The sequence below is a fragment of the Coregonus clupeaformis genome, unplaced genomic scaffold (assembly GCF_020615455.1).
Source record: "Coregonus clupeaformis isolate EN_2021a unplaced genomic scaffold, ASM2061545v1 scaf0340, whole genome shotgun sequence".
Lineage (NCBI taxonomy): Eukaryota > Metazoa > Chordata > Actinopteri > Salmoniformes > Salmonidae > Coregonus > Coregonus clupeaformis.
In genome coordinates, this window is record NW_025533795.1 from 121640 (window position 1) to 141985 (window position 20346).

The window sequence follows — 20346 nt, forward strand, 5'->3', positions numbered from 1 at the left end:
ATCAATTGGTGATGATGGCATATAGTGGTATTGGCCTATGCCATAGTAAAATATAGGCTTACTGAGATAGCCTATGTCATCCTAACAAAAGAATGCTCAGGAGTTTGTTTGTGTGTATGTGTGTGGACGCGCGCACTTGCGTACCTTTTTATGCATGCGTTCAAATGGTCGATGACACGCAAATATTGATTACTGAGAGTTGCAATCAAATATGATTTTCATTTTTCGAAAGGCACTCAAACTAGACACAGATAGAAATACTAAGCAATATAATGCATGCCGTGCTACGTGATTTCTAACGCCCAATGCACTATACCATCCCATGATTAGTTAGCTACAAGGCTAAGCTATAGGCTACTTTAACAGTGTTAGCGATGCTACAAATACGAGCCGACCAAATACTACAGCAGCTACATGCGCCATAAACAGCAGTCCAACTCTCTGACCTCATAAAGTGACAAAATGTCCTAATAGGCGTCTAGGGGCATTCGGTTTGACTAACTATGTTTTTCCTCCGTAGACTCCACCGACCCGGAAGAGCTCTGATCTGAATGTTCAGACGCTTTGGTTGGCCTGTAGGAGTGTGTGCGCGCGCGTGTGTGTGTGTATGAGTGACTCTGGGCTGAGGGCGCGCGCGCCTCGGTTTTTTCCGCTGCGCAGCTCGCTCTCTCTAAATGCCATCGGCGCTTCGATCTCCATGTCACTCTTTCCTCACATCTGCAGCCGATCAGAAAAAATAAAAACGACCACGAACCTCTATTCTACAGGTCAGTAAATATTTAGATTTCTATAAAGCAAGTCTGTCTGTCTGTCTGTCCTTTAGCGAAGAACACAAAGCATAGCTCTTAAAGGTACATAGTGGTCTCTTCCAGCCTCCCTCTGTGTGTTCTGTCCAGCCAGGTGTGTGTCAAGAAATGAATTGATGAGCAAGTTTGTTACATGGCTTTAAAAACGTAGATTTTTGAATATAGCGTTTATGTAGTGCATCTTTAGGAGAAAAAAAAGGCACACACATGCTTTTTGTTTAGTCAATTGCCGAGACCGGTTAAACAGCTCAATTCTCTCAACATGTGTAGAGCTTTTCTGCATGTCTGTCAAACAGAAATGTGGTTAAAATGATACACACGCGACGCCACTGTTGTCTCTTTATGTTTTTACTGTAGCCTGTATGTGTTTGGCTGTGTTTGTGACTGGCATTAGGCTGGGGTATATTCAGTCTAAAGTCATTTTTGAAAATAAAAAAATACATACCGTAAATAGGCTATAGGTGGTCTTCCATAATCGTTTTAATAAATCGTTCCTTTTTCGTTACGTTTCCAAATCGCTTTGGAATTTATTGCAGTAAACGCACTATATTCTGAGAGTATTTGACCTACCTCACGTCTCCCGAAATACAGAATATGAAGGATTTTAATGAGCTATTACCACCTGAATTGGTGGCAGGCAGATCCCTTAACCCATGAAATTGATCTGATTACCTCGCCAATGGGTCATAAAAGAAAGGAGTTGGATTTGCTGAGGCTGCATTCCCCCTTTTTCCATCGCGCCTGTGGTCGATATGGCTTGATTTGGAGAGGAGCTGTTACATAGAATGAATAGGATACGAAATTAAGGGCATCACAGTCGCGCTATCATGGGCAGAACTCGAGCGGTTATTTGCATGCAGAGAACAGAACGGGCTGGGAAATCGCGCGCCGTTCTATTGATTTATGCTGAATGCTTCCCCAACAGCTGTGTTTTGGAGATAGGGAGGCTGGCCACTCACATAATCACGAGGTGGGTTACCTTTTAAATAAGGATACAATCTGCCTCCAATCTCCAAATCAGGCCACGACAGAGATGGGCAGCACATTGAGTGTGGCTTATGTCGAAGTTCTTTGTGTGTTTATGAAGTTGTCAAATTATGTTAGCTACTTGGCGGACTATCAACGATTTATTTAGACTAGTTTGATATGTATGCTAATTACCCCTAACACTGTGTTATGTGTTATGTAAAAAGGGGTGAATAAATGCAACAACTGTCAATGGAATTGATTTTTTGGTAAAATACGCCCCCAGAGCACTACATTTGAGAGATGGTGTCTTAAAGCAGAGGAACCGAAAACAGTAGCATCCAAATGGAGGCGGTGTGGGCCTGGGGATGCGGCCGTTAAGAGAGAGGAGGTGAATAGCGATCACATGGATAAGCTCCCTCTCACTCAATTGACAGAGTACCTTCATCTGTTTTTCTTGTTATTCAGGCTAAAGCATTACCGAAAACATAATCTGTACTCGAGGTAAAATGTTCCAAAATATTTTCTCATTTGAATCATTCTAAGAAATACACCTCATTTTTCAAGTTTCATTCACACCGAGAAGAATTTCACGCCCTCGTTTTGGTTCTAAGAATCTGAGCTGGTTCACATAGTTAATTGAGTACAAGAAGAAACGTTGTTCTTGAAAAGATCAGAGAATATTGTGGCATTAGTCATCTTTACCTGTAGCCTATATTTCTAGGCTAAATGCCACACGCCCCAACTCGAGGTTTCAAATGATGGCATGCATGATATAATTTTGAATTATTTGAAAATGCCTGTCTTCGGTGTAATTTTTTCTCTATTTAACCCTATATCAAAGCATTGTTATTATTATTGTTATTATTATTAATAATAATAAATAGTTGTTCGTTTATTACATTTACATTATCCTGTAACACACACATGGAAGTCCGACTGCGTTGCTCTATCCCTCGCTTTAAAAAAAATATTCCTCAGTCTTCATCAAGATAATAATAATGTATTCCAGTGGTGATTGGAGTGAAGTAGCTCCAGCGCGTAGAGAGAGTGCCGCGCTCTGCCCGCTGCCCGATGCCATGTCCTCTAGTTCACCCTGGATCCGCGCCTCGCGGCTGTTTGGACAGCTTTACCTGCTACATTAGAATGAAACTGTAAAACCTAAACCCATCAAAAGTCTCCTAAACCAGATGCCGGCACTTTAATTAAATGGTATTTCTGGGCCTTCCCGGTTTTTCATCTGCCCCCAGAACTGGGTTACAGCGCATGAGCGTCAGGGAAGCTTGCTTTAGAATGTGGCTTATCTCCCTGTTTTAATGATGATGCTGCAATGGTTGGACACACACATATGATCAACCAAAAATACAAAAATATGTAATAGATACAATTTATAGTAATTATTTGAATAGCCTATATGGTATTATCATTATTATTATTATTATTATTATTATTATTATTATTAGTAGTAGTAGTAGTAGTAGCAGTTGTAGTAGTGTAGGCCTAGTAGTAGCCTATAGGAGTAGTGTTACTATGATTATTATAATTATTATTACTACTATTATTGTTGTTATTATAATAATAATAATTCTTAATATTATTAGACTATGACTACTACCTAATAATTACAATCCTGGGAAATACATTTGTCATAATTACAGTTAGCCTATGGGAGGCAAAATGTGGACACTGTAAACAAAGCTATGCTATCTAAAAAGTTCATCTCACTCTGACAATGAAATAATCCGGCGGTGTCTTAAATTCTCACCCTCGGTGAAATGTGTGATGTCTCCAGATTTTAATCAGCGTTCCCTGACATGATCACTCACAAATTATCTCCCCAATCTTCTACTGTGTCTGCCACCAGGCAAAACTACCAGCCACCATACTACCACCAACATTTATGAATCAGACGCAGTGTAGTAGACTAGACATCTGCTTTTTATTTGGTTTGTTTTGGTTATTTTATCACGCACGCACGCACAGACACGCACACACGCACACACACACACACACACACACAAACACACACATGGCCCCCTTCTGTTGTGACAGTGGTGGGGATTACAAATGACAACTTTTAAAGGGGACCAGTTTTTATTCCACGCTAAAAGAATACGCTCTCACGTTTCGTTCTCTTTTGACACTGAAGCTTGGGGAATCACGTCTTGAGAGAGGTTCCATGTCCCACTCTGTAAGCTTTACTTTTACTGTAATGTGTTGCCTCGGAGCACCTATAACGCATAGCCTACTTGGTGGATAATGGAGCGCGATACTTTTCAAGAGGATAATTACACGAGTCCGTTGACAGCTCGACAATGCCGGTGAGATTGTTCGATGTGAGGCGGTACAGCAGTTTCCATCCAGGTTCAGTCTCAGGTTCGCTTGAGTGAGACATGCTCTCTGAGAGGAAAAAAAGCGTGCTTCGCCAAATCAGCAATATTTCAGTTTTTCACACATTAACCCCGTGCACCCGACTGAGAACGGCCTTGGTAAAATGCACAACCTACAAAAGACTAAAAGGCCACCTACGAATATCACATATGTAGCTACCCTATTCTGTAAAATAGGCCTACCTCATTGCATAAGATGGATGTGGCAGTTATTGTTGTGGCCATGCTCTGAATATCAAGTGCTCCCATGGAGACCCTGAAAAAAAGCATTTCATATATCATTTTCCTTCGTGCCAGTTTGCATTGGTGATAGTGCCATTTGGAAAATGATATTATATCGATTTATATGCGAATGCAAGGCTATTAAAGAATCTGCCTTTTCTCCGGTTGTAATGTCTGTTTGCATACAACTCACCATACAATTTCTTAATAATTTTAAAGCGTAATGAACGCCCAGCATACCTGGTTATAGAATTGTGATATTAAATAATGATAATTTTACTCACTGGAAAAGGGCGCGCGCATTTCCTCTCCAGAACAGCCTGCGCGCTCTGCTCTGCTCGCTGAGAGGGTTCATTTCCTGGCTGTTTACTCTGGAGGTGACGTCACGTCCAGTGGCGTCGCGGAGGCTGCCGGTGTCAGTGCATTGCGCAGCACCAAAAAGAACAGCCCCCTATTCTACAATGACATACTGCCAATCGGAGAGTATGGGGTAGCCAAACTGGGAATTAGATACAAAATACCTCCCCACGGGGCAGCCCCCCCTCCCACCTATTACTGTGCAATCAAGTGGAACAATGCAAGAGTACACTGCAGCATGCATACCTGACATTGGCATATGGAATTATTAGATGATCTGGCCTATGGTGTCAAGATGAATATATTTAATTAGTCAATTCAAGATCATACACTATAGAACGCATATATGACTTGGTAATGTAAAAAAAAAAATAGCTGCATCAAGTTACATTTAATGCAGTCTTTTTGAATTAATAATGACATGTCAGGGCATTTGCTGCTTGTCTATCTCTGTGTTGGGGGAGAGACAAGCAGTCTAATACTCTGGGAGAATACTCTCTCTCTCTCTTAGTCTGTTAAAGTCAGCTGAGGAGCCAGGCAGTAATGCAGTGGAGTGTTTTCCAGACTGCAGTTCAGCAACTCTGGCGTCCTCGCCCGCCCCTGCTCTGTGAAGCGAGGAAATCAGCCCAATTTGGGGAGTAAAGTCATAGCCTGCCATTATAATAACGCATCTGTCACCGCGAGAGGACGCACTGTCACAATTTTAAGAAAATGGGCGTCCCACACCTGCCAGACTGCCACTGGTCCCTCGTTATTGAGCAATAGGCTTCACGTGCTGTCTCTTTCTATTTATATATATAGTTTCATGACAAGCCCAGAAATATTATTGTGGCCAGCAGGATTCATTGATACAGATACTGCATTAAAAAGCAGCCTACTTTAGAATAGAAAATAATATAATATAATTAAATGGATGTGTTGTTTTTCATTAAGTCTAATTGAGATGTGCATATAAGATGTCCATATTTTGTTATGGAAAAAACCCCACTTCATTATGGGTTGTAATTGAGTTATAATGCACAATACATTGTGTATGATGGGCATGAAGGCGTTTGTGTACCGGTATTTGCTTTCAAGAAAAATTATCTGAATATGAAATTACATGTATTTACTGTTGGTGAGACACTTGCAGGGTCTGTGAAAGAAAAATCCTTGCAGCAGTTCTTGGTCATCTCTCCTGGCCCACTATATTCAATTAGGGTGAGCAGGGCAGGCCCCTCCCCCACTGATGACACTGACAGACCCTCCTTAAGTTGCGTCGCGCCACAGCTGTCTGCAAGCATTGAGCTGCCTGGCGCCATCCTGAAAGAATGCCTTCACTGTAAAAAAAAACAGAAAAAAAAAACAGAGAGAGAGAGAGAGAGCGAGAGAGAGAGAGACATACACACACTGGGGCCGAGAGAGTTCAGAGAGAGCTAGAGAGAGTGGGTGAGAGAGCTAGAGGGAGTGCGAGAGAGAGAGAGAAGCGAAGTAAGTGGAGAGGGTTGCCGCTGCGCACAAACAGAGATTTGATCTGTGAGTTCGGTGCTAGTCAGTTTGCACTAAGCCACCTACTGCAAACAAGGCTGCGTCTAAACATATACCTCTACAACTTGTTGAATCGGCTTAATAATATAGAAACTTTGTCAGGGAAAAGTTGAGGAACTTTGAGTGGGACTGGATACGACCTTGGATCTATTTATGACAACATTCAAGTGAAACATTATTTTTTGAATGTATGTTTTGAACAAGTTTATTTTATTTATTACCCGGGCAAATTCACATTAATGTGAATCCCTGCCAAATAATCGCATTTGAATAGACTGAAAATAACATCAACATAGGGGGAACAACATATTTTTTAAATACATTTTTATTTTTCATCTCCAGGTGAACGAAGGTAACGAAGAAAACTGTGGATTAAACAAAGCAGGAATTCGGACAGATTTTTTTTCTTACTTGACTTGTATCGGTTCACTTCGGTGTGTATGAACGTTTGCTAAAAAGCTATGGAAGTATCCGCGGACCAACCTCGATGGATGAGCCATCACCACCCATCGGTGCTAAACGAACAGCATCCCGGTTCCCACCACCCGGGCCTCGGCCACTCGTACATGGACCCCTCGCAGTATCCCCTCGCCGAAGATGTGGATGTACTGTTTAATATCGACTCACAGGGCAACCACGTATCTCCATACTATGGGAACTCAGTCCGAGCCGTCCAGAGGTACCCACCTCCTCCACATAGTAAGTACTGCTTCATTACGCATCGTTTTAGGCTACTATTGAATTAGAGACATCGATCTCTTATTTTATGTATATGTGGCATGGTCATATTTAACTCGGATAGAGCTAACATAAGAATAATTCGTCTTCAGATGGTTGTCCATTTTTAAAATGTCTTAACCGAAGTATTTGTCTAATAGGTTTTAGACTCAGCTGATCCGGCTAATTTAAAAAATGCGAGCGCCATATGAAACCATGCAGTCCTCTGTTATGTGTGGCTTACCTCTCTGGTAGTGTACCTTTGGTTTCATATCTTTGCAGTTGTGAGTATAGGTATTTGTTATAACAGTGAGTAAGACCACTCTGTTTCATTGTTCTAATTCTATGTTCAGTGCGATTTTAGCACAGTAAAATCAGATGTAAGAAGGGAAGGTGGTCACTATCAGTCGAGCAATTTGAAATCAATGACATATGTTTAAATCAAATACATTAATATGAATGACAGATTAACAGCATGTTACTATTGTCAAATATGACATGTATGTTTATATCATGCATAAATTCAAATATGTTACCAAACGAATGAATGTGTAGACCTACGTGCAGAGAGAATTTGCAAAGGCCCCATGATATATATTTTGTCATTTCAGACTATCATACTTCACCACACAACCGTGTACATTTTATGGCAGGTAAACTATGAGTTATAATTTAATTATAGATATTCTTGGAGAGAAAATAACTGCGGAAGAGCAATTGGTTTAATTTATTGACATGACTTCCTGAACGGAATAGTGAATCATGACCCGGTTTCTGTAGCGAGGCTTCCTATGCTAAAACACCCTCTGCACTGAGACAGGCGTGCTACTCACACTGCTGCTCTGATACTGTCATTCAGGCCCTGGGTTTCGGCAAGACAAAAAAAAATAATGTAGGCTGGAGTCAAGAGGGACAATTTGGGTCAGAGCATGTGTTGTCAGTTGTGTAGGCCTGGTGTGCAGTTTTATCTTGTGTCTCCGAAGAGAAATCGTGGGTGGTGTTTTACTAAAATTGCATATGTTTTTTTATGTTTACCATGATGGATTTATAGGCTGAAAATAATCGAAAGTCTAAGTCATTGTAGTTTCAGTTCTCCACAAGTAAAGCACACATATAAATATCAAACGAATAAGACCTTGTCATATTTATAATGTTTTGTTTCAAAAGGAAGTGTGACCAAACGTTTTTAATTGACAGTGACTGAGGTGCACCTTTAATTTGTCACGAAGTGATATTATTTATGTTATTGTCATAGCAGGCCTGGGCCTACATTGTGTCAAAAGTCAAGACTTAAAACAGCATACATGTGAGATATTGTTGTTTAAAGTCAACAAAATGATCATAAGGGAAAGTTATCAAATCGTGAGAGTAGTCTAATTGAATGAAGGCATATTGTAATTTTCTTCACCGAGAAAAATACTGACACCGTTCTATCATCCTATTTTCTATTACAGGTAGTCAGGTGTGTCGCCCCTCTCTACTGCACGGCTCTCTGCCGTGGCTGGACGGAAGCAAAGCAATGCAGCACCACAGTACTTCCCCATGGAACCTGAGTCCTTTCCAAAAGAGCTCACTGCACCACGGTTCCCCGGCAGGTCTCTCCGTCTACCCCCGGCGTCCTCCTCCTCCCCTGTCCGGGGGCCACTCCAGCCCGCACCTCTTCACCTTTCCCCCCACTCCTCCGAAAGACGTGTCCCCTGACCCAGGCATCTCCACTCCGGGCTCAAGCAGCAACAGTCGCCAACAGGAGGAAAAAGAGTGCATAAAGTACCAGGTGTCCCTGGCCGAGAGCATGAAACTGGAGTCTCACAGCCGGAGCATGGCATCAATCGGAGCGCAATCCTCCGCCCACCATCATCACCCCATCGCCACATACCCATCCTATGTCCCCGAATACGGCCCAGGCCTCTTCCCACCAAGTAGCCTGATAGGTGGGTCATCTTCTAGTTATGGTTCCAAAACAAGACCAAAAACAAGGTCATGTTCAGGTAGGCGTGCATTTTATTATATTACCATTTGATTTCACCTTAGAATATATGGTATTGATGATATCCAGGTGTAATCCCAATGTACCCGTTTCAGAATCAGGACCTTTTTTCGTTCTCCACACAAAAAAACTCTTATTTTGGGTTATTGGCATGCCATTTTGCTTTGAGCGACAGGCATTTCTCCAGCCCTTGCAGGCCCATAGAAAGTAAAATGTGTCTCAAAGGGACTCATGCACAAGATTCGTTTGAGGGAAAAATACAATAGCAGTGCCAAGGAAAGCACGTGGTGGTAATAATAATACAAATCAATAATAATAGCAATAACAATAACATCAATAATAATAATAATAATAATAATAATAATAATAATAATAATAATAATAACAATATTAATACATTCTAAATAATAATAAATGAATCTTGTAGGAAAAATCGTGCATGGATAATCCAGGTTTCTATCTCTACATCAATTTGACTGAGTAACAATTTTAATTGGGGACATTATAACGTTTCTATATGTTATTAGGCTATACAAACATGTTTAATCGCATTCAATCAGCACCCTGATTTGTCAGAACACATTGCTTAGAATAGAAAGCGAATTAAATCATTCAAAGCGCATTTGCCCACATGAGATTGAACGGTTTTCCACTTTCCAAAGCAAAGGAATTAAGTCCAGTGAATAATTAAACAGCCTTAGTGCCCTTAACGCAGATGAGTTCAGAATATTTTTAAGCTCTGTGTATAGGCCTAAACCAGATCCGTTTTCAGTTGTTCTATTTTTCACAGAGGGAGAGAGCGAGAGAGGGACAAGGCTAGCTCTGTGACCGCGGCCTGCATGGCTGTCTCGCCCGTTTATATGTTTAAGATAATCCCATTACTGTCAGACTGGTGCACGCGACAGTTGCATTGTTTACGCAGAGCCAGTAATAACTTTGATAGAGTCCGGATGCGGGGCTGCATTGAGAGGGGGTAATCACGAATGAGCACTCTCCGTGGCAGAGGGGCACGACTGGCGAGGCGGAATATTATCCAAACAAGTGGGGGTAATACAAATACAAAAATTATTCAGGCACCACTCGAAACCAGTTAACTGTAATGAGATTAATATCAGTGCCACGTAGCATTAGGAGAAATATAGAAAACAGTGGATTAGTCGATGCATATCATCAGGCTTATTCAATGCTGAATAATATTCGCTTATTACTACTACAAAAACAATCATTTTAATTTGAGGATAAAGTATGTGTGTGCTGTAATGTGCTTAAAGATACATCCTCTAAAATGAATCTTAAAGAGGTTATCTATTAATGAGGTCATATAATGGAATGTGTCTAAATTGCAAACCTGAAGTTGAGAAGAAGTCATGCAGAAAGGTCGACTCTGTGGTCTTCTAACCATCAAACCCGGAACACGCCTTGCGCAATACAAAAACCTGTAGTAGCCTATTTCTCAGAGGTCTATTGTGGAGTGGATACATTTGTTTAGCTGCGTTAGCCAGTGTCCTGTCTCTAAAAACACTATTGATTTACAACGTCCTCGGTGTCTGCTGAGGTCTCTGCAATGTCTATCACATCTAACAAGGCAGAACCAGAAGTGACGCATATCAGTCTCTGAAGAAGTGGAGCGGTTTTTGCAGTCAAAAGGGGATGTGCGGGTGAGTAGAGGCGTAAAGGCACGGCGCGGAACAAAGGCCTCCTCTCTATACGGGTCTATGCTTTCAAATAATCCTGCCGCGCTGCTCGGTTGTTTCAGTTTCAGTGGTGAGGCCACATAGGTCTATGGATCAGTAGACCCCCTTAATGAAACTGTCGGTGTCACTAGAGAAGTGCCAGTCAAACCCAAATGCTGGTTTGGAAAGACAGGCTTAAATATTTATTAATTAGCCTATTTTACAAGAACATATTATTATTATTACTATACACCACTGTGAAATGAGAGTTTGTGTGTGTGGGAGAAAGAAGAGGGCACATTTTAATCACAAAAATATATGATTGACCTATAGATTATGCACGCCCTTTTCTAAAAATAGGCTATCAGTTTGAATTCATAGATGATGTATTTGATTAAATGATGTGTGACCACATTGTGACAGTATTCGACCATAATAGACCTGCTTTATTCAATTGATAGTCAGATGTTTGTATGATGTCAGACAGATTGTATGAGGTAATTTTCGAAACACTATGAATTGGAATAGGCCTACTAACTCCAGGGTCAAATGTTGATGTCAGTTGTAGCCTAATAGAGGCGGGGCTTTTTTGCACTTTGAATATTCAATGCATTGTTATAGGCCCACTGTATTATTATTATTATTATTATTAGTAGTAGTAGTAGTATGCCTTGTAGTAGTAGTAGTAGTATGCCTAGCAGTAGTATTTGTATTATTTGTTTTATTATTACTGTGTGATATGAATGTTATGCTACTATTAGAATTAATTATTTTGTGTGATTACATTTTCTATGATGTTTATAACAACCTTTCTCCCTCTTGACCTGAGGGATCAAGTGTTTCAGATGTGAGATGCTATGTTTAGTTTATAAGGGGCGAACTGATCTCGGCGCTCTCTCCATGTTGTGTCTCGTTTCTGCTTTCAGAAGGTAGAGAGTGCGTTAACTGTGGAGCTACGTCGACCCCGCTCTGGAGGCGGGATGGCACTGGTCACTATTTGTGTAACGCCTGCGGACTCTATCACAAGATGAACGGGCAGAATCGGCCCCTCATCAAACCCAAGCGACGACTGGTATGTCCCTGCCACTTTGTATTGATGACACTTCCGTCTTTCTCTCTTTCTCTACCCAGGAAGAAGTGTTAGCTGCAGGAAATTGACTCGCCAAGTGCAGGTCTCGAAATCTTTTAGATATACAGTAATAGCAAACTGCAGATTTATTATTACTATTGTTATGATTTTTTTTTTAATGATTTGCTTCATCAACTATTTTTTTTATCCCGCTTCAATTGCCCTACTGTTTGATATTTCTTAGAGGAAAAAAATATATGAGAAAATATCTTCCTCTTATCCTGCATTGAGGCAAATCGAAAAATATTCCATCCAAGTCCTCACTGCCCACATAGGAATAATATCTGCAGTTGACATACTGTAAATGGCATACTTAGAATTGGACGTTTATATGGTTTAGATGAGAGATGTAGGCTACCATGCACCCTGCAGTATTTGGAGAGGAACCCCCTAACCTTTTTAACACCAGAAAGCTGAGTTCTATAGAGCAGTTCCCCTATCTCCCTGCATGGTTAGATAAAGGGGAAAACTTTCTAGGCAGGGGACGCCTCGCGTGGACTGCTCTTTTAGCAGCCAGCCAGTTTCTGCTCTAGCCTACATCCCCCCTTCTCTCTCTAATGTGAAAACCCGACTTCCCAGGAAAAAGCTGCCGGATATCTGAGCAACGCAGATAAATCGCTTTTAACAACATAGCCCGCTTCCCCAGTCTAAACATGAAGGGGACGGGGGACCAAATCAGCGCAAGGAGCGGCCCAGGGCTCGCAGGAGTCACGACTCGAGATTGTTCTTCTCAGAACTCAGGGAATCTCTGCAGAATGTTCAAATACTGAGGGAGGGAAAAGAGGGAGAAAAGGAAAAGAGAAAAGAGAGATGGAAGTCTGAAGAAGAAGTCTGGCAGAAGATGGATACAGTGAGCTCCATTTTCCAGTACACAAGCACTTTATTTTCGCGTTAATGGAACTCAAGATTGGTGTGCAAAGCAATTACATGATTTAAGTCACGCATGAACATGGGTTATTAGGCCACCAGATGTAGATAATTGGAAATCCCTCCGAAAGATAGTGTAGTGCCTTTTGTTTAGCCCATTCGGTGTTAACGGGTACTGTGTCCTATTCGGTCATCTCGTCTATCGATTGGTTTTATAGATTATAACATCAATGTCAGGCCGGCCAGCTAACTGGCGTCTGAGGCAGGCGTTTCAATCTATGGGAATGTAGAGTCCTCTCCCCATGCAAGTCGAAACGTATCTTGAATGTAAATCAGGGCATTAGCTCTTCCTAATTAAAAAAAATAATTTTTCTGTAATTAGCTAATAGCCTATATGGTATGTCAATGTGGACGATATGGCGATAGTCAAGCTTACCATCTTCATCCTCAAGCAAATCACTTTGTCCATTTTATCCATTAGCCATTTTATATTGTGAAAACCCCCTTGACTGCTCAACATGATTAGCTATGTAAAAACAGCAGAATAATGATTGTTTGATCTTGCTATGCACATATTGATGATTCAACATATATTCGTCCTCCCATGGGAGGATGGCGATTTGTTTAAAAAATACATGATTCTGTCCGCCATCATGCTCTCACCCTAAAACGAATTGTAGTTTATTTGTATAAACTGTTGAGTTCCATATTTAAACATATGGAGCAGACACTGTCTTACTGTTACTTAAGCACTTAGTCGCTTTAACGGGGAAATGTAATCAGATTTAATAGGTCCCATTTCATGCCACTGCTTTTATGTCGTCTGTAAATATTTACTCTTGAGAGGGCATGTGCGCATGATGCTATTTTTAGTCTCGAGTCAAAGCAGCGCTGTTTTGGAATTTTGAAAGTTGGAAAGACAGAGCTTTGCAGAAAGCTATATGTTAGTAATGTATTATAATAGTATTATAAATGCAACATTTGGTTTGATAGCCTAGGAAATGGCCTTATGACTGATATGCATGTTTTTTTATCTCATTTTTCTCCAGTCTGCAGCAAGACGGGCAGGAACATCATGTGCAAACTGTCAAACAAGCACGACAACACTGTGGCGAAGAAACGCCAACGGGGACCCGGTGTGTAACGCTTGCGGTCTATACTACAAACTGCACAATGTAAGCAAAACAACTGCCTTTACATTATAGTAAGATATCTACTAACTTATCTAAGCATGTGTCGTCTTTCATATCCTTTATTTTCTTCCTCACTTTTCTTTCTTTCTTTTAATTTATTCTCTCCTCCCATCTTTTTTTCTCTGTACATTCAAAGCTCATTTTAGATATTTTTTCTATAGTCCTTGAAATATTTATCGCAATCGTCCCTAATGTGAATTGTGGGGCCACAAGCGATAAGAAATATAATTCATGTGATTTATTCGCAGTCACATGTACGAATCAAAATATATGAGAGAGCCGAATTAAGCCCCATGCGTGCAGCTTGGCTTTTGAATATTAAAGAAGAGCTTAATTAAAATTCGATTAATTTTCAGACCGATCTTATTTCAGGCCTTTTGGTTACATCAGTGCCAGGGACTTTGAGTCCCCCTCTGACCACCAATCCGCCTGATTCGTTTTGGGGCGTGCTGGTTACTGCCCCACCACATCATTTCACTTCCTCAATTTGAGGACCCCCAGGACCAGTTCTCTCTCTCTCTCTCTCTCTCTCTCTCTCTCTCTCTCTCTCTCTCTCTCTCTCTCTCTCTCCCTTTCTCGCTTTTTCTCTCTCTCCCATGCACACACTCTGCGCCAAGATGGAGAGCTGCTGCATAATTTAACTAGCAAAACCAATTATTATTATTATTATTATTATTATTATTATTATTATTATTATTATTATTATTATTATTATATTTTACTTATAGCCTATTCAACCTTGACATGAGAGAGCTCGCCATTCTTTTCCCCTCCAGAGTTGATCTGATAGGGTATCCCTTATCCTGGCGCAGGGGAAATCTATAGCCTATCCTGCTACACTCCAAGTGCTCCTGTTAAATCATTTCCCTATGTTGGTTTTGGAAGATTCTTTAAGACTGAAGAAAGCGATTTTTACTCAGGTTATCAGGGAGAATAATAATATTTCCCAGTTACATATTATCTTTTGAACTGACCCGATCTCGGCTTAATAGCAAAATGTGTTTGTTTTGGTAAATTCAGATTTCTGTTGGGGCCTGCTCACATTTTACATGGTACATTATATGAAGCCTCTCTTCCCTCGTGCACAATGACTCCTAACCTGCACAGTGGCCACAGTGGCTGCACGTGACAGCAACCTAATGCTAACCTCAGAGACCTTGATAGCCTTTCCATTTTGAGACTGGCTGTAGGCTACAGTAAACGTGTATGGACATATTTATTGGATGCTTGTGAAAATAAAGTTGCCACAAAGATGTGACAGACAGTGTTGACACCCAAATCAGTTTTTTGCTCCTTGACATTCTGAAATAATGTTCCTCAACGTTCACTGATGTGTGAGTCAGGGTGTTTGCAGTGTGGTCAACCTGAGACCATTGCATACAGTTTGTGGTTGTTTTCAGGTTATTATAGGTGTGGTTATGTACTGAATGCTCTGTGGTGGTCACTGAGTAAAGCTCTGAGTGTGTTGTGTTTTGTTTGATGCAATGGGCGGAGGCCTAGGGCTTCCTATGTGAGATGCATGGCATACATTTGAGCATCAAAGAGCACTAAAGCCTGGCCAGCTTTAGTTGGGCGCGCTGCATTTCAACGCCTAGCTAGCAGCTAGAAACACAGAGAAGCCCTTCGCTTTTACCCTACGTCATATAGAAACAGTGAAACCACATCGCTCAGGGGCCATAGCTCTTTGCCCTTTGTTAATCATCTGGGCCACTCTGTGCTAAAATATAGTCAGCGAAAAATGCCAATAACGTCTCAAAGGAAGTGACAGAAGTGAGGCGTTGAAATCCCTGTTCCCATTTCCCAGGGCAGCGGTCCTAAAGATCAGGGAAGCAGCCGGCCTCATCCACCTCTCCTTGATAATCCTGCCCTGAGCTGGAATTCCATCATCCGGCTCTCATTCCCAGCTGAAACCTGTGCAGGAATATGGCAGCTCGGGCCATTTTGGCCGGCAGATGCCCATGCAGAAGGCTGCGATGGAGGGTGGAGGGTAGAGAGGCGGACTTGGCCGGCGACGGCAGTCGTCATGGCCATGTGTCTCATTGGTCGGCTGGTTAGGACGGTGGCTGCCAGGTTCTCTTTCTCTCTTTCTCTCACTTTCCCACTCTCTCTCATTCCATCTTTCCAACTCTCTCTATGTCTTTCCCTCTGTCTCCCTCTCCCTGGCATGGCAGTAGCCTAAGATCCAGCCCAGCTTAAGGGAATCAGCGTTTAAATCCAGCCAAACGTGGACTCGCCCTGACACTCACACACACACACACCCTACTCTCCCCCTACCCCCTACCACTAACAATGGGACAGACAGATTTATTCTATAACGGGACTCCATTACATATCACAGTGTCCCCCAAACCCTGAGCTCGACCTCTTTTGAAATTAGAAACGTATTTGTGTCGCCCCTCTCCAATTCTGTTTGTTTTGGTTTGTTTTTTGTTTGTTGGTGCAAATGCATTGACACAATTCAAATGCGCTTTACAAGATACGAGTGATAAAGAGAGCTCAATGCTTGGATTTAAATTTCATTGTTTGTCAGCGTTTCTTCGCTTCATCAAAGTACATCAAAAAGCATGAACGCTGCGCTTTGATATTTTGGCTCAGTTTAACTCTGACTCATATTACTATTTCTGCTCCTTCAACTTAAATAACTCCTTGATGTCACTAACCTATGAAATAATAGTATTGAATAACTTGCTTGTTTTAACCCTGGTGCATTAACCCCATGTGTCTGTCTGTCCCCCAGATCAACCGACCTCTCACCATGAAGAAGGAGGGCATCCAGACCAGGAACAGGAAGATGTCCAGCAAGTCGAAGAAGAGCAAAAAGTCCCACGACAGCATGGACGACTTCTCCAAGAGCCTGATGGAGAAGAGCAGCTCGTTCAGCCCCGCCGCTCTGTCCCGCCACATGTCCTCCTTCCCCCCCTTCTCACACTCCGGCCACATGCTGTCCACCCCCACACCCATGCACCCCTCCTCCTTCGCCCCCCACCCCCACTCCAGTATGGTCTCTGCCATGGGCTAGAAGACCCCAATGGTACCACCCACCTCCAAAAATGCCTCAATCAACAACTAACCCCCCCATCCTCTTACCCTCAGTTCTCTTAGCTTACCTGAATTCCAAGCTGAAAGACAACCAAACTGATCTCTGCTACCCATAACCAACCGCTCTGCTCCATCACCAAGCCGCCTATGATCTGACCTCGTGTGAGGGAGACAGGCTCTATGGGTCCTTGCTTTTGTTCAGTTGTATCTTTTTTCATCTTTATCAAGTGTATCTACTGCGATACTCAAAGCCTGGCAGACTGACTCAATGACTGTGGTTTTCTGACTCCTGGGGAGACCATTGTTGTTCTCCGACCTGGGAGAAAAGATCCTGAAGCTTCACCCACTCACTGACTGTGTCATCCCAGCTGATAACCCCCAATCCGGAATCCCATTTGTGTGCAAAATGCCATTATTCATGGAAAAAGCAAAGATTATAAACAATCATTACAAAAGCTATAACTTTTATGATGCCCCAGATTATAAACAATCATTACAAAAGCTACAACTTTTATGATGCCCCCCCCCACTCCCCTTCTCACCCTGCTTCACACACCTGTATGACAGGTGCCCCCCCAGCCCCCCCCCGAGCTGTGAGAAGACGAGAGGAGATGAACTTTGAATATATTTGTACAAATTGTATGAAATACAGTACATTTAATGAAGACTTTTTAATTAAGTAAAATGCCCCTGGGCAGCTAACGACAGAAGGGTACGAATCAAGGCAAGAAGAGAGACTGCCGCTGGAGAGTAGAGGAGGAGAGGATGCCTCTACTTCCTGGATAGAGGGATAAGAGGGAGGAAAGGAAAGGACAGATAAAAGGACAGGCCTTCACTTTCGCCTGCTGGAAAACATGTTTGATGCATTAAGCTTGTAGAGAGTCTATTGTTCTGACTGCAGGCGTCTCTTTTTTGGATGTGCTATAGGTCTCGGGCTGTTGGTTTGTGTTCACATGCTAGCACATACACACACATATACACACATCATACTTTCACATACACAAACACACACACACTGCCACATTGGATCACCTGAAAGACTTTCTTCCGGCCCACAGATTATATGCATTGTGAAAAAAGTTCCTGTATTTGTTATTTGTATGTATAATTCAGAGTACCAAAAATACGAAAGAAACAAAGATGTAGAATTATTTCTTTATGTTATGCAGACTGAATGGTTGTAAAAATTTAATAATAATCACTAGTGTAAAAAATGACTGCTTTTTTGTTTCGTAATTATTATTATTTTTCTTTGAAAATAATAAACTAGATTAATCTCTGTTGACATGTTAGCCTGTTGTTGCGATACTTATTTTGTTCTCTGGTGTGTTGTCATCGTGTGATGTTTGACACATCGTCACCCCACGCCTCTCCAGATCTGTCTGCAACACCCCAGGCCATTTTTACCCAGCATTCACAGCAGCAACTGACAGCTCTTGTGGTGAAGGACAAACAGGAAGTGCAGAAATAAACAGTGGTACTGTGAATGTAGGAGGACTCACGTAATTTCATGGCTAGACAGGCAGGCTAACTCTCACGATCACAACTGACCTGCACTTTAAATGTGTTCATAATGAAACAGAAAGCTTGGCAGAAATACTCCTTTACAGTTGAATTCGGAAGTTTACATACACTTAGGTTGGAGTCATTAAAACTCGTTTTTCAACCACTTGTTTTTCAACCAATTTCTTGTTAACAAACTATAGTTTTGTCAAGTCGGTTAGGACATCTACTTTGTGCGTGAAACAAGTAATTTTTCCAACAATTGTTTACAGACAGATTATTTCACTTATAATTCACTGGATCACAATTCTAGTGGGTCAGAAGTTTACATACACTAAGTTGACTGTGCCTTTAAACAGCTTGGAAAATTCCAGAAAATTATGTCATGGCTTTAGAAGCTTCTGATAGGCTAACTGACATCATTTGAGTCAATTGGAGGTGTACCTGTGGATCTATTTCAAGGCCTACCTTCAAACTCAGTGCCTCTTTGCTTGACATCATTGGAAAATCAAAAGCAATCAGCCAAGACCTCAGAAAAAAAATTGGTTCATCCTTGGGAGCAATTTCCAAACGCCTGAAGGTACCAAGTATAAACACCATGGGACCACGCAGCTGTCATACCGCTCAGGAAGGAGACGCGTTCTGTCTCCTAGAGATGAACGTACTTGGGTGCGAAAAATGCAAATAAATCCAAGAACAACAGCAAAGGACCTTGAGAAGATGCTGGAGGAAACAGGTACAAAAGTATCTATATCCACAGTAAAACGAGTCCTATATCGACATAACCGGAAAGGCCGCTCAGCAAGGAAGAAGCCACTGCTCCAAAACTGCCATAAAAAAGCCAGACTACGGTTTGCAACTGCACACGGGGACAAAGATCGTATTCTTTGGAGAAATGTCCTCTGGTCTGATGAAACAAAAATAGAACTGTTTGGCCATAATGACCATTGTTATGTTTGGAGGAAAAAGGGGGAACGCTTGCAAGCCGAAGAACACCATCGCAACTGTGAAGCACGGGGGTGGCAGCATCATACTGTGGGGGTGCTTTTCTGCAGGAGGGACTGGTGCACTTCACAAAATAGATGGCATCATGAGGAAGGAAAATTATGTGGATATATTGAAGCAACATCTCAAGACATCAGTCAGGAAGTTAAAGATTGGTCGCAAATGGGTCTTCCAAATGGACAATGACCCAAAGCATACTTCCAAAGTTGTGGCAAAATGGCTTAAGGACAACAAAGTCAAGGTATTGGAGTGGCCATCACAAAGCCCTGACCTCAACCCTATAGAACATTTCTGGGCAGAACTGAAAAAGTGTGTGCGAGCAAGGAGGCCTACAAACCTGACTCAGTTACACCAGCTCTGTCAGGAGGAATGGGCCAAAATTCACCCAACTTATTGTGGGAAGCTTGTGGAAGGCTACCCGAAACGTTTTACCCAAGTTAAACAATTTAAAGGCATTGCTACCAAATACTTATTGAGTGTATGTAAACTTCTGACCCACTGGGATTGTGATGAAATAAATAAAAGCTGAAATAAATAATTCTCTCTACTATTATTCTGACATTTCACATTCTTAAAATAAAGTGGTGATCCTAACTGACCTAAAACAGGGAATTTCTATTAGGATTAAATGTCAGGAATTGTGAAAAACTGAGTTTAAATGTATTTGGCTAAGGTGTATGTAAACCTCTGACTTCAACTGTAGGTATCAGCTCGTTATTAGGCATCAGTCATGTTTCTGGAGAGCATGTGAAGTTAGAATGTGTCTTTGGTTTTCAGAATTCCATAGTTCTACAGTATGGAGTTGATTGGTGCGGTTATTAGTTGTCTCAGACAATTTAGTGAATTCACTTAAATCAATCTGATGAATTCAGATCCTCATGTAAAATAATAATTCTCAAATTCTTACATGCCACATTTCAAGTTTCTTAGCATCCATGTGCTTTTTGACTACATAATGTAAATAT

At 41.6% G+C, this 20346-nt stretch overlaps 1 protein-coding gene across 8 annotated transcripts; it reads left to right on the forward strand.

Moving 5' to 3' along the window:
* Positions 1-662: 662 nt before the first annotated feature.
* LOC121543568 (transcription factor GATA-3) lies at positions 663-18165 on the forward strand. Of its 8 annotated transcripts, none has more exons than XM_041853548.2 (7): positions 663-767; positions 6611-6967; positions 7597-7638; positions 8440-8973; positions 11572-11717; positions 13691-13816; positions 16572-18165. In XM_041853548.2, the coding sequence occupies exons 2-7, from the start codon at positions 6730-6732 to the stop codon at positions 16851-16853; spliced, it is 1368 nt and encodes a 455-aa protein (XP_041709482.2). In that variant the 5' UTR covers positions 663-767; positions 6611-6729; the 3' UTR covers positions 16854-18165. The 8 variants fall into 8 exon arrangements, with proteins under 8 accessions (XP_041709482.2, XP_041709484.2, XP_041709483.2 ...); XM_041853550.2 differs by lacking the exon at positions 663-767 and adding an exon at positions 1678-1776; XM_041853549.2 differs by lacking the exon at positions 663-767 and adding an exon at positions 6137-6456.
* The last annotated feature ends 2181 nt before the right edge of the window (positions 18166-20346 follow it).